Source organism: Mustela lutreola, chromosome 12 (assembly GCF_030435805.1).
Source record: "Mustela lutreola isolate mMusLut2 chromosome 12, mMusLut2.pri, whole genome shotgun sequence".
Taxonomy (NCBI): Eukaryota; Metazoa; Chordata; class Mammalia; order Carnivora; family Mustelidae; genus Mustela; species Mustela lutreola.
Genome location: NC_081301.1, coordinates 70,058,076 through 70,072,049, shown reverse-complemented (window position 1 = coordinate 70,072,049; position 13,974 = coordinate 70,058,076). Strand labels below are relative to the sequence as shown.

Sequence of the window (13,974 nt, the reverse complement as noted above, 5' to 3'; positions counted from 1 at the left end):
TCCCTGCACAGACAGACTGTGGTTTCTTTACCTGTCTACCTGCTGGTCATTTGGGTTGTTTCCAGTTCTCACTCCTACAAGTGAAGCTGCTATGAACAAACAATTTGTGTATAAGTCTTTCTGGGATATACATTTTCATCTCTCCTTTGTAAATGCCGAGGAGTGGAATAGTTGGACTGCATGGCAGGCGATTATATATAACTTTTAGAGAAACTGACAAACTCTTTTCTAAGGTGGTTCCAGTTTGTATGATTTTTAGCCATTATAATAGGTTTATATCTTGTTGGGGTTTTGTTTTTCCCTATTGACTAATGATGTTAAAGCAACTTTTTACGGGTTACTTGCCATCTGTATATCTTCTTTAATAAAGAGTGTTGAAATTGCCCATTTTATAACTGTTTTCTTATTACTGTGTTTTGACAATTCTTCATATATTCTGGATTTAGGTACTCTATCAGATAAATGATTTGCAAATATTTTCTTCCAGTCTGTGGCCTGTCTTTTCATTCTCTCGACAGTATCTTTTGAAGAGCAGCAGTTTTTAATTTTGATGAAGTATACTTTTTATCATTTTTATCTTTTGTTGATCCTGCTTTTGGTCTCAAATCTAAGAAATCTTTGCCCAGTTTAATAGCACAAAGGTTTTCTCCTGTAAGTTTAATAATTTGGGTTTTTTATATTTAAGTCTGTGATCCATTTTGAGTTGATTTTTGTATAGAGTGTGAGGTAGAGATCAAAAGTTCCTTTTTCTTCTTTTTTTAAAAGCATATGTATATCTAGTTATTATAGAACATGAAACACCATTATTAAAAAATCAGTTGTCCATGGGACGCCTAGCTAGCTCAGTTACTTAAGTTTTTGCCTTCTTCTCAGGTCATGATTGCAGGGTCCTGGGATCGGGCTGCATTGGGCTCTCTGCGCAGTGGGGAGCCTGCTTTTCCCTCTGCCTCCTCTCCCTACTCATGTTCACTCTCTCTTTCTCTCTCCAAATAAAGAAAAATCTTTAGGGGAAAAAAATCAGTTGCCCATTTATGTCTAGGCCTCTTTAACTACTCTGTTTTGTTCCATTGATCTGTTTATTTTATACTAATATTATAATATCTTGATTATTCTCAAGTCTTAATCTGTATGTTTTTTCTTTCCCTTGCAATTTATTTGTTGAAGAAATTGGATCATATGTCCAGAGTCAGAATTTTACTGAGTGCCTCCCTATGGGCAATGGTATGCTGGTAAATATTCAACATCTGGCTCTCTAGGATGAAAAAGCCTGGATCTGTTGCACTTGCTGGTTTCTGTGGTGTAAATATTTCCATTATGGCTTATTTAAAACTACCAGTGTGTCATCTGAATGCAGAGTCGGGAAGAGATGTGCAATAGTACATTATTATGTAACATTTCCACGATTCACATACATTAGGCGCCCATAATTTAATTTTTAACAGTGGTTAATAGCCAGCTCACAAAATTTGTGAAAATTTAACAATTGACTATGAGCCAGTTCAAACTAGTACAAGCCAGTTGCAACAAGCATTGCTTGTAGAGGAGTTGAACATATTCTCTGTCCCCTGGATTTTCTGTATTTCCTAAAAATTAATAGTGAAAATCAGAGGTTTGATCAAATTCAGGTTCAGCTTTTTGTAGGCTTATTTCATAGGTTTTAGAAGGATGCTGGTCATCATTGCCTTTATGCATTACTTCATTAAGGCTGCACATTGGCAATAGTCTAATAATCTCATTCTTTCTTCACTTATTAGCCGGCATGAATGGTAAAGAAAAAATTATACCTGGAACTAGTTGATTACAGTGAGGTAGAAGTCTGTTTAAGAAATGTACCATGAATCTGGCAAACTGGACTTCACTTGTCCTTATGAAAGACAAACTGTGGTTTGGAGAGAATAAGCAACCTGCCCAATGTCAAGCTGTTAGACGGTCAAGCTAAGGTAAAATACACAGCTCTTTAATGCCAAAGCTTACTCTATCACTACATCATTAAGTACCTTTTACTGATCTATTTTTAGAATAGTGAGTTGGTTCAGTTCCCTATCATATTTCTGAGGTGCAGGTGACTTTTTCTCAAGTATCATTTTGAGGGGTGCCTGGGTGGCTCAGTGGGTTAAAGCCTCTGCCTTCGGCTCGGGTCATGGTCCCAGGGTCCTGGGATCGAGCCCCGCATCGGGCTCTCTGCTCGGCAGGGAGCCTGCTTCCTTCTCTCTCTCTGCCTGCCTCTCTGCCTGCTTGTGATCTCTGTCTGTCAAATGACTAAATAAAATCTTTAAAAAAAAAAAAGTATTTTGAACTTAGAGATTTAAACATATTTACTGTGTTTCAATCCACTGATTTTTTTTATTCTTATGGGTTCTTAAACTCATCCATTTTTTAGCTAGAGGAAACTTCTCCAAGTTGATTCTTAATCTTTTACGCACACACTCAGTCATCTTTAATGGCTTTCTTGGTTTGGGTAAGATGCATTCTGATCTCATCATCTATACTTCCTACCCAATACAGAATATCTCACACAAGAGTCATTTTTCCAAAGAAATCCATTTCCCCTTAATAGAATATGGGAGTTAGAAAACACAGTCTGAGCACTAGGGGTGCTCAGCTACTAGGTTCTTAATTGTTTCTAGGACATTTAAGTATATAGAGCTAAGAAATACACACACACACACACACACACACACACACTTTTTAGATAAAAAAATATGAGTTTATTCATTATTTCCATTTGAAATTTAAGACTACAGATGTTTAGTGAAGTTTTCTTACATTTGTTTCTTTGTTACTTCCATGCTGAAAATCCCAGTTGTCAGTAACATCACTCACTTGCTACTCACATAAGTAACAAACAACATTACCAACATTGTGTCCAATAATATGATTACTAAAAAGTTATATAGAGGGAAATGAGTAATCAAAGTAATCAAAGGGAAGTGAATAATCACTTTAGTTTCTCCAGGTGGTTATATCACCAACTTGATAAACATTAGGCTACCTTGATTAATTTTGTTTTCAAATTTTAGAGACTGAATTTTAACTTAAGTCTAATTTTATAATTATATAAAACATTGGTGTTTCCAAAGTTCAGTCTGATAAAACACTACACTTTCCAGCTAGCTTCTATCTGTTACCTTTCTCTGGCCTATATTATGATTTTTTAAAATAAAACCTATGTGTATACAGGTCTCCCCTGCTATCTGAAAGTAGGGCATTCCTTTGAAACACTTTATAGTTCAAAATGGCATAAAAAAAAGAAGTGAGTACCATTAATTTATATTAAAAGTTTTTTGAGGGGACGCCTGGGTGGCTCAGTTGGTTAAGCAGCTGCCTTCGGCTCAGGTCATGACCCCAGCGTCCTGGGATCGAGTCCCACATCGGGCTCCTTGCTCGGCGGGGGAGCCTGCTTCTCCCTCTGCCTCTGCCTGCCATTCTGTCTGCCTGTGCTCGCTCTCTCCCCCTCTTTCTCTCTGATAAATAAATAAAATCTTTAAAAAAAAATAAAATAAAAAAAATAAAAGTTTTTTGAGCATTCCTAGGCTCCAAAATTAACTGCTTGGGCTTTTCCAATACTTTAGGACACATCTTGCTAACAGATGCACAGATGCAGATAAAGCACAGATGCTCCCAGACACAGTTCAAAGCTGTCCACTTGATGCTGAGATAGACTGAGTGGAGTTCCCACGCAATGAGTTTTCTGAGGCTTCTCTCGCTGCTCAGGATACACTTTATACACTTTGCCTAACCGCATAATAAAAGCTGAATACTACTTTTTTTTGCCTTTTCTCATAAAAGCAAAAGTCCTCTTTGGATTTCTTTCAGTTTGCAGAGACTGGTGTTGAGGTGGGCTTTTGTAAAAGCTTAATGTGAACTTCTAAAAAGTGGGGGATACTTGATACATTTGTACATCTCACTATTTCTTAGGTGAATGGTAATATGCGTTCCACTTTGCTCTTACATGAACATACCCAGGAGATGCTCTCCAGCAATATATAGAGATAGTCTTCTTGTTTACTATCCATAATTTTTCTACCAAATTTCTCTCTAGATGAGTTTGGGTTGTTTCTACTGTTTTGCTATTATAGATTCTTATGCATATATATATATATTTTTTTTGATCATTTTAACAAATGCATATACTTGTGGAACCCAAACTTGTCCATCAAGATACAGAATATTACCACTGTGCTAGAAAGTTCCCTCATGCTCCTTCAGAGGCAACCACTGCTTTGATCTTTTTTCTACCATTTGCTTGATATTTTAAAGTTACTTTATAAATATGCATGTTTTGGATGCTCTATGATTAGATTTCTCTAATAGTTTTCATGTCATTAACCTATAACCTAGTACTGTAAGTTACATTAGCCCTTCTATGAAGGTATTATATATAGATTTGATTGCCTTCCCACTCATCACCTAATTTTTTTTTCTTTTAAAGTTTATTGAGATACGATATCCATTCTATAAAATTCAACCGTTTAAACTATACAAGTCAGTGGTTTGGGGTATATTATGTTATTAATTTTTTTAAATGGTGGTAAAACATATATAACATAGAAAACCACCATTTTAGCCATTTGTAAGTGTACAGTTTAATGGCATTAATTCCATTCACACCATGTGCAGTTGTTACCACCATCCATCTCCAGAACACTTTCATCCTCACAAATATAAACATTGTATCCATGAAATAATAAATCCCCATTCCTCCCTCCCCTTAACCTCTGGCAACCTCTATTCTTCTATATCTCTATGAATTTGCCTATTCTAGGCACCTCATATAAGTGGCATATTGTATTTGTCCTTTTGGGTCTGACTTATTTCACTTAGCCTTATGTTCTCAGGTTCATCCATGCCATGGGATGTATCAAGGCTTCATTTCTTTCTTTTACATAGGTTTTCTTTTTGGTGCTAAATGCACGTAACATAAAGTTTTAAATTTTAATCAGCCATTACCATTACCATTAATCAGCCATTACCATTATCTATTTCCAGAACATTTTCATCACTCTGTACCCATTAAGCAGTCCTTCCCTGGGCTCCCTGCCTCCAGTCCCTGGGGGCTACTAGTCTGCTTTTTGTCTCTATGAATTTGCCTTTTCTGGATATCCCATATAAATGGAATTGTACATAAACTTCCTGTGCCTGGTTTATTTAGCATGAGGTCTTCAAGGTTTATTTGTGTTGTAACATGTATCAATACTTCATTTCTTCTTACAGCCAAATAATTTTCCATAGTATTAGATATACCACATTTTGTCTATTAGTCAGTTGATGGACATCCAAGCTGTTTCCACTTTGGTGATTGTGAATAATGCTGCTGTAAATGGCATTATTGAATTGCCATATGTGGCACCATTTGTATTTTCACATGGGCATATGTTGTCATTTCTCTTGGGTATACACCTAGCAGTGATATTACTAGGTCAGATGGTAACTCTAGATTACATTATTAAGGATTTGCCAGACTGTTTGTTTCCTTCCTTCCTTCCTTCCTTCAAGATTTTATTTATTTATTTGACAGTGAGAGAGGAAACACAAGCAGAGGGAGTGGGAGAGGGAGGAGCAGGCTTCCCGCTGAGCAGAGAGTGCGATGTGGGGGGGCTTGATCCCGGGACCCTGAGATCATGATCTGAGTTGAAGGCAGGCTCTTAAATAAGACTGAGCCATCCAGGTGCCCCTGCCAGGCTGTTTTCCAAAGTGGCCACACCATTTCGTATTACCAGGTTCCAAGATTCCAAGCTCTCCACATCTTCACCAGCACTTGTTAAATGCCTTTTTTTATCCTGATGATCCCACTGAATGTGGAGTGGGTATAAGTCATTGTGGTTTTTTTTTTTTTAAAGATTTATTTATTTATTTGACAGAGATCACAAGTAGGCAGAGAGGCAGAGAGAGAGAGGAGGAAGCAGGCTCCCTGCTGAGCAGAGAGCCTGATGTGGGGTTTGATCCCAGGTCCCTGGGATCATGACCTGAGCCGAAAGCAGAGGCTTTAACCCACTGAGCCACCCAGGTACCCCTGTCATTGTTGTTTTGATTTACATTTCCCTGATAGCTAATGATATTGAGCATCTTATTGTCTATTTTTAAATATTCTTTGGAAAAATGTCTGTTCAGAGCCTTGCCTATTTTTCAGTTGGGTTATTTCTCTTCATTGAGTTGTAAGAGTCCTTTTTGTATTCCAGACATAAGTCCGTTATCAGATATATAATTCACAAATATTTTCTACTGTTCCAGGGGTTTCCTTTTCACTTTCTTAATGGTGTCCTTTGCAGCACAAAAGTTTTCAGAAGTTTTGGTGATGTCCAGTTAATCCACTTTCTCTTTTGTTGCATATACTTCTGGTGTCACCACTGCCTAATCTAACTGAGGCCATGGATATTTATGCCTGTATTATCTTCTAAGGGGTTTGTATGTCTAACTCTTATATTTATGTAAATGTGTGAAGTAGGGGTCCGACTTCCTTTTGCGTGTGGATATCCTGTTTTCTCAGCATCATTTGTTGAAAAGACTACTGTTTCTCCTTTGAATTATCTTTGGCACCTGCTTGAAAAAAATCAGTTTATCGTAAATGTGAGGATTTACTTCTGGGCTCTGAATTCTAGTCCATCGATCTATCAATCTGTCTTCTGTTTTCTTTTAAAATTTCATGAATCTGAAGAGGGTATTTACAAAACTATACTATGTATTTGAAACCCACTGTTTTAAAACTCTTTTCATGGTTGCCTCTATTTGTTTTAACATAACAGCTCCTCCCTTTTCTTTTGCAGTTACCTCATTTTGTGTGTAATGCCATCTGGGAAGGGACTGCAGGGAGGTGAAGTGTAATGTTAATGGGATGGTGATGTTCCCATTTTTCAAAGACAGTTTTGAAACAGGAAGTGAGGGGTGCCTGGCTGGCAAAGTTGGTGGGACATGTGGCCCCCGATCTCAGATGTGTGAGTGGGAGCCCCACATTCGGCATCGAGATTATTAAGAAAGAAAGAAAACAAGAATTACCTTCAGTTGGCAGTGATAGCATAAAATGATTAAAATAAGGAAGCTATATGGTTCAGAGATTGTCTTACCTTATGTAAATTTGAGATGCGGGATCATGAAGGTATGCTAAACTAATAGTAACAACTTTGTCTTTGAGAAAAGACGTTTTAGAGCCGTCAAAAACTTCTGCTTCTTAATAGAGTTCCTGAGTTGGAGTTAGAAGAGGAAACTCAAGTTCAAGAGATGACCCTTGATGAGTGGAAAAACCTTCAAGAACAGACAAGACCAAAGCCTGAGTTTAACATCCGGAAACCTGAGTCTACTGTCCCTTCCAAAGCAGTGGTGATACACAAGTCCAAGTATAGAGATGATGTAAGCATGACATTTTCTCCTCTAGAGGTAATCGTCTAGATTACCTTTCTAGAAACCAAATGACCCTTTCCACTCCTAGGGTGAAAATGGGACATTAGTATTTGGCATTCTTTTTTTTTTTTTAAGGTTTTATTTATTTGTCAGAGAGAGAGTGAGAGAGAACGCGCATGTGCGCACAAGCAGGCAGAGTGGCAGGCAGAGGCAGGAGAGAAGCAGGCTCCCCGCTGAGCAAGGAGCCCCATGCGGGACTCAATCCCAGGACCCTAGGATCACAACCTGAGCCAAAGGCAGCGGCCCAACCCAGTGAGCCACTCAGCTGTCCCAGCAGTTGGCATTTTAATTTCTACCTAGGAGTAATCAGATACAATATATGCCTAATTTTATCTGTATCTCTTATCTGTATTGTTTGTAAAAAGAGTAGAAACCTGACCTTTTGACACTTCATACAAAGCAGTTGCCGTGACAGTGCATTTTCTGCTCAACCCAGAACTGTGCTTTGACTGTGCAAATACTGTGTGTTAATGGCATTTCATTTTTGTCTCAAAAGAGAGGTACAGTGTTTCATGAACAATGCCATGTCAAGGGATAACTCCTGTATTTCATGATAGAGTAGTTTCAGCTCAAACTTTGCATAAGAGCATTTAATTGGGAGTGATTGATCCTCTGAAACCAGCTGCAGTTCTGTGCTCTGTGCATTGCAGCAGCTCCACCCTGTGGGCCTGACTGCTGAGACTCCAGGGAGAAGCCCCCGAGACCAGGCAGCGCGGTCAGGATCGCTCACAGCTCACGGTGTTTTTCCCTCTTTTGAGGGCCTCATTTCTCAGTTCGTATTAGCCCTTTTTTGGAGCCTAAGCTTTGGAAAGATCTTCTGCATAGATTGTTTGGATGGTCACTGTGTCATTTAGTCACATTCCATTTATGTTCCTGAACGTAAGGGTCCCCTGCAGCATTCATTGCTGCAAGTCCAGCTAGCTGGGTTGGCTCTTTTCCAATTCACTTTTGTTCTTTTTTGTTCTTGGCATCGTAAATAAAGCTTTGCCTCAAACAAATGTGCTGTCAGGATGGGATGTGAAATGGGTAGTTGACAGGTCAGGCGAAAACTGAAGCTGTTTGTCCTGTATCCACACCAGATTCACCCGCTGTGCCTCCAAAGAGGGGTCTGGAGCATCTGAAGTACCTGGGTTAGCTGACTCATGCAGCCTGGCCTCAGGAAAGCACGTCTTTGGTCCTTGGTAATCTTAGGGCACTGAGCCAGGAAGTGCTCTGAAAGTGACAAAAGCCCAGTCGTGGGGTCACACATTTACTTTGTGCTGGGGACCCTAAGAAATGGAGCACTGCAGTGGTCTCTCCTGTTTGCCAAGTCCAGACCAGCAACAGCCTGTGAACTGAGTAGGGCCTTTGCTCAGCATCCCAACGAGGTACCCCCAGAGCCTCCCCCAGAGCCCGCAGTTTTCTACAGCACATGCTGGGCGGTTAATTTGCCTCTTGCTGTTTTTTTGTGTTTGCCTTTTTTACCAGAGTGCCAGTGCTCCTGAATTGTTCTTTCTTTCACCGTTTTAGCTTCAACAGTCCATTTACCTAAGGCGCAGCTTTGAAGGCAGTCTGAGTGTTAAACATGAAACCTGTAATGAACATGTGGCCAGAAGGGCTTGCTTGATAAGTTCAGGGAAGCTTGATTCCATTTCCTGGACGAGTTTTAGGCATGTTTAGCATTATAGCACTTTGGAGATTTCTCATCTAGGACTTTCGGCATATTTCCTGTAGATTTATATTTTACTCAAAAGGGAGAGGTTTGTTTTATCTCGTACTAGGAATTGATGCCAAATCAAATTTGGAACAAGATACATTTAATGGAGTTTCCTTTAACAAGACGCAGAATTTATTTGACCTCTTAAAATGTCATTTCTCAAAGTATTTTGACTGATAATCGTTCTTAAAAAGCAGCTTGAGGGCGCCTGGGTGGCTCAGTGGGTTAAGCCGCTGCCTTCGGCTCAGGTCGTGATCTCAGGGTCCTGGGATCGAGTCCCGCATCGGGCTCTCTGCTCAGCGGGGAGCCTGCTTCCTCCTCTCTCTCTCTGCCTACTTGTAATCTCTCTCTTTCAAATAAATAAATAAAAATCTTTATTTAAAAAAAAAGCAGCTTGAGTTCCTTCTGCCGCATCAGTGGTGATCCTCCAATAACCGTACTCTCTTGTTTTACTAGTTCCCTATATTTTGAGTCAGAACTGTTTATTGTAAATCATGCAGTTCTTAACATATGGTATTTGTACAGTCAGCACCCACATTGAAAGGAGTTTTTCCATCAAGTTCTATTCTAGGAAGGTGATATTTCCTTATTAAAGTAGAATTTGTGAACAAATAAGACAGAAATTAAGACTTTTAAAAATCTTAGCCAAAATACATTTAGGTACAGACCATTCGTATCGATTGCTGTTAGGCACGTCAGATCTTACATCTTAACCTGCCAAACCGATAGAAACTTGGTCCCACTTGAATTAATAGTGACTTCAAAGATGTTTGGATGAAGACTGTGCATATGAGAACACGTGGCTGGGGAACGGGCAGATCCCCCCCTTGCTGGAACCAGAGCACCAGAGTCCCTACCTCTGCCTTGCCCTGGAGTCCAGTGCTGACAACACATGGTGGGGGCAGCAGGCACTGTCCCACCGTGATGCCATTTCAGCTCCCTGGAAGCATGGCTCTGGGACACTAAGCTGAGTGAGTGTCCATGGAGACGTGTGTGCATGTGATGCTGAGATGCTGTGACTGTTTCAGATGGTAAAGGATGACTATGAAGATGATGCCCACGTTTTCCGGAAAGCAGCCAATGACATCACATCCCAGCTGGAGATTAATTTCGGTAACCTCCCTCGTCCTGGGCGTGGAGCCAGAGGTGGCACACGGGGAGGCCGGGGAAGGATCAGAAGGGCAGAGAACTATGGACCCAGAGCAGAGGTGGTGGTGAGTGTTTGTGTTCTCGGTCCTGAATGGTCTTTTACAGCTAGTGAGAGGATGAGGACGCCCTGGGCTGTGCAGCTGGGAGGGCCATCAGGGTCTGCTGTCCATCCCTCTGTCTGGTGTGGGTCTGACATCGAGGCATTTGGAACAATGATGGTAACAGTATGGACATTGTTGGTACAGACCATTCAGTAGCCCCAGCCTCCACGGTCACCAGGGAGAACCACTGCCATGAACAGAGAAAGACAAAGGCTTGGGAACCAGTCAGATCACCTGATGGTTACTTAATATGATCTGATTGTATGGTGCTTTCAGGGCAGACAGGACCTTCTGTAAGGCTTCAGGGCCTCCTTGTGACCTCCCCAGGTTCGTCATCTCACCTCAGACCATTCTTCCCTGCTTCGCAGCCAACACCTTTACCTCTAGTTCTTCAGACAAGCATGTTCCTGACCCCACAGGGCCTTTGTACCTGATAGTCCTTCTCTTATCCCTTTGCTTGCTCACCTAGAGTCATAGACCCTCTGACCTTGCCCCCTCACAGGAGTCTTCTCTGGGCACATGTCCTTCCAGACCAGGTCAGAGTCCTTGAGCAAACAATTTTATTTTTCTTTGAAGCATTATCTTCATTTTTAACTCTATCCTCAGGGGTGTGATTATTGATCAGTGTCTGCTGTCTCTACAGTAGATGACAGAAACCATGTGTGCTTTGCTCACTATTGGTTTCCCCTGTGCCTCGCACACTTTTGAGTGTGTATTAGGCACTTCATAAACATTTCTGAACATGTGCTCTTCCAGCTCAGACCTGCCCCCAGATCCCCACCTTTCACTGTCAAGGTACTCTGTTTGGAGATCTGTATTCTCTTTGCTCCTTCACTGAGGCTTACCTCTGGAAGAACCTTCTCTTCTAGAAGCCCCTACCTGACCATGGTGTACACTCTGCCACCAGACTGCAGTGGGAGCCCCTCCTGGGGTCTGTTCACTGGACACTTGGCTGAAGTTACCACACTGTGATTTCCTCAGGGCTTCTCCCCTGACCTCAGGGGGACCCAGGGCAGCCAGGAACTGTCTCTAATCAACCTTGTATCTCCAAGTAGTAAACATTCTATATCATGTTTATTAGATGAGGGAAGTGCCTGATACTCAGGGACACTGAGTATCACTGAGTATGATACTCAGGGTCACTCAGTAAGGGTTTGTGGGAGAAAGGGAGGAAGGCGGGCACTGCTGGCCATCTTGTAGTGGGGAGAGGAATGATTCTGAGAAGGGAGAGGCACCCTTCTGTGTCCCCCACTCTGTCTTCTCTTTGTACTGGGGGCCTGCCTCTCCCCAGTGTTTGGGCCATATCCCCCATTAGCGCCTTCCCTGGATGAGAGTGGGCCTGTATTTCTAGAGGGATGTGCCCAAGTGGGAATGGGTAAAATGACTGTTGATTTCAAAACTTTTCTTTTTTTTTTTTTTTTTAGACACAAGATGTTGCTCCCAACCCAGATGACCCTGAGGACTTTCCTGCTCTGGCTTGAGAGAGCCCTATTTCCCTAGCAACCTAAAACAGCGTTGGTGTACCTATGAGAGACTTTTCTTGCTGTGGGGAAGAGAGTCAGACTCTAAGAACAATAGATGTTGCTTTTTCCCGTGTAGTGTGAATTTGTTGCGCTTTTTTGGCCTGGGGGCTGTGGGATAGGGATTTCTCCAGACCCAGAGCAGCAGTTCCAGTCGGGGGGTTAGTCCGGCACTTTCTCAAGAAGGTGGAGAATGGTGATTTTTTTTTTATTTAAGGAATTCCAAATGAAGTTCAGAAACAGTGTTTAAAATGTATATATAGAGATTGTATTGAATCCTCCACAAAAACAGGGAGAGTAAAGATGTAAAACAGAATCTGCTGAGACTACTTCGTAAATTGTACAGAATTGGAAGGCTGTGTTCTTTAGTATTAGAGGAAATATGCATAACTTGGACCATTAACTTAAAGCAGTCACAGCCTACTTTTCAGAGACGGAGGAATTAAAATACAACTGTATTTACTGGTTACTTGTAAATGTTACACTCTCCTGGTATTTTTTGAGTTCTGGTTTTCATTTAATAATATTAAGCAGCTAGTGTATATATAGCCACTGGCCACCACTCTATGACAGAGAATTAGGAAAAGTATTGTTTTTTTTAATGGTGATTTAACTACCTCGTGGTTTCCGTGTGTATGTACACACACATACACACATGCTTAGTATAAATGTGCATATTTAGGGTTCGGGTGGTTTTTAGGATGAGTATTAAGCATATGATTTTTAAAATCATGTTATTTAACCCATCAATCAAGTGAAAGGGGTCCAGGCAAAAGAGTATTGCAACTTAACACCATACCCTTTTCTCCCTCAAAACTAGTATCTGAATACAGTGCCCATGTACAGATGCCCTCAGTCCTTGTCCCGGCAAGACTTGTAAATAACTAGTATTTATTGAACACCATGTGCGGTTTTTCTCACTCAGCCCTTACACCAGTTGGAGTTCCTATTTCTTGCCTGTGGTGAATGTTTGGGGTTAGGGGCCACCTCTGAGTTTCAGCCATTCCCAAAGTCCTGCCCTGCCCAGCAGAGCAAGCCCTGCAGGAGCCACACTTGGTCGTGCGCCTGGGGTGGGAACTGGGGCTGAGGCAGCTCTAACAGCTGTGGGCAGCTGGGGTGATGCTCTCCCCTTGTACCGCAGACACTCAAGATAACATTTGCCTGTTGTCACCAGTTAACATGCTTGTGTTGGAATCTGAACTTGGTCCCAGGATCTGTGCTTTCCCCTTGCTTTGCTATGCTGTTTAAGATGGCTCTGAACTTGAACCCAAGTGTAAATAAAGGTTGGTATTCCCTCCTAACTGTGTATAGAAAGCTGAATCCTTTTGGTCACTCCCAGGTCAAGAGAAAAGAATGTGGAAAAAGACCCAGTAGAAGGAATCGGCTGAACCTCCTGCCCCAACCATGTGATGACTGCTTAAGGACCTTTGCTGTGGGTGAATGACTACTCTTGGTTTCATTATTAAATTAATATCTGAGTACTAAGATCTATTAACTGTTTTATTCCATTGCCATGGGAAGGACACAAGTGGGACTGCCCTGATCTAAGTCAAGTCTCTGGAGAGTGAATGTCAGCTTTAGCTACAGTGATCAGCTGGGACAGCGTGAGGCTGTGCCATTCCTTGGCAGGCTTAATGCCGTCACATGAAGTCATCCTGCCTGCCTTGGCTTTGAAGATTGGCAAAACGGAGATCCCTTTCAAGAAAATTCTCGTGTTATAAATAATGCCTGAAAAGCCTGTAGTACTAGATTTAATACTGTATTTGCAAACACCGCATCCTTCCCAGGCATACTGACATTCCCTACCAGGGAGCAGTCTTGGGTCCTGTAGTTGGAAATAGTTTTGGGGACAGGGTACAGTTTCTGAGCCTGTAGAAGACTGCTCAGTGGGGCAGGTGGATGGTGGGTTTTAGTCATGTGGTTGTCCAAAGTGCCCCAGAGAAGAGTGGGCAGAAGCAAAGAGCAGGGGAAATCCCTAACACTGCAGGGAAAAATAAAAGGTAGGCAGGGCTGTGTTCAGACATATAAACAAGGGAAGGCCTTCCTGGTCAAAGTTCCCCTACAACTCTCCTTTGAGGTGCTCGGGTGTAGACATATCATGAGGCAGGTCACG

General features: G+C 41.6%; 1 protein-coding gene across 2 annotated transcripts in view; it reads left to right on the top strand.

The window, feature by feature from the left end:
* The window catches only part of HABP4 (hyaluronan binding protein 4), a 42,797-nt gene extending 29,635 nt beyond the window's left edge, over positions 1 to 13,162 (top strand). For both annotated transcript variants that reach the window (XM_059143438.1, XM_059143439.1), the window contains exons 6-8: positions 7,173 to 7,344; positions 10,120 to 10,305; positions 11,766 to 13,162. In XM_059143438.1, the coding sequence (XP_058999421.1) occupies positions 7,173 to 7,344; positions 10,120 to 10,305; positions 11,766 to 11,822 (415 nt within the window). In that variant the 3' untranslated portion in view covers positions 11,823 to 13,162. The remainder of the gene's footprint in view (positions 1 to 7,172; positions 7,345 to 10,119; positions 10,306 to 11,765) is intronic.
* The last annotated feature ends 812 nt before the right edge of the window (positions 13,163 to 13,974 follow it).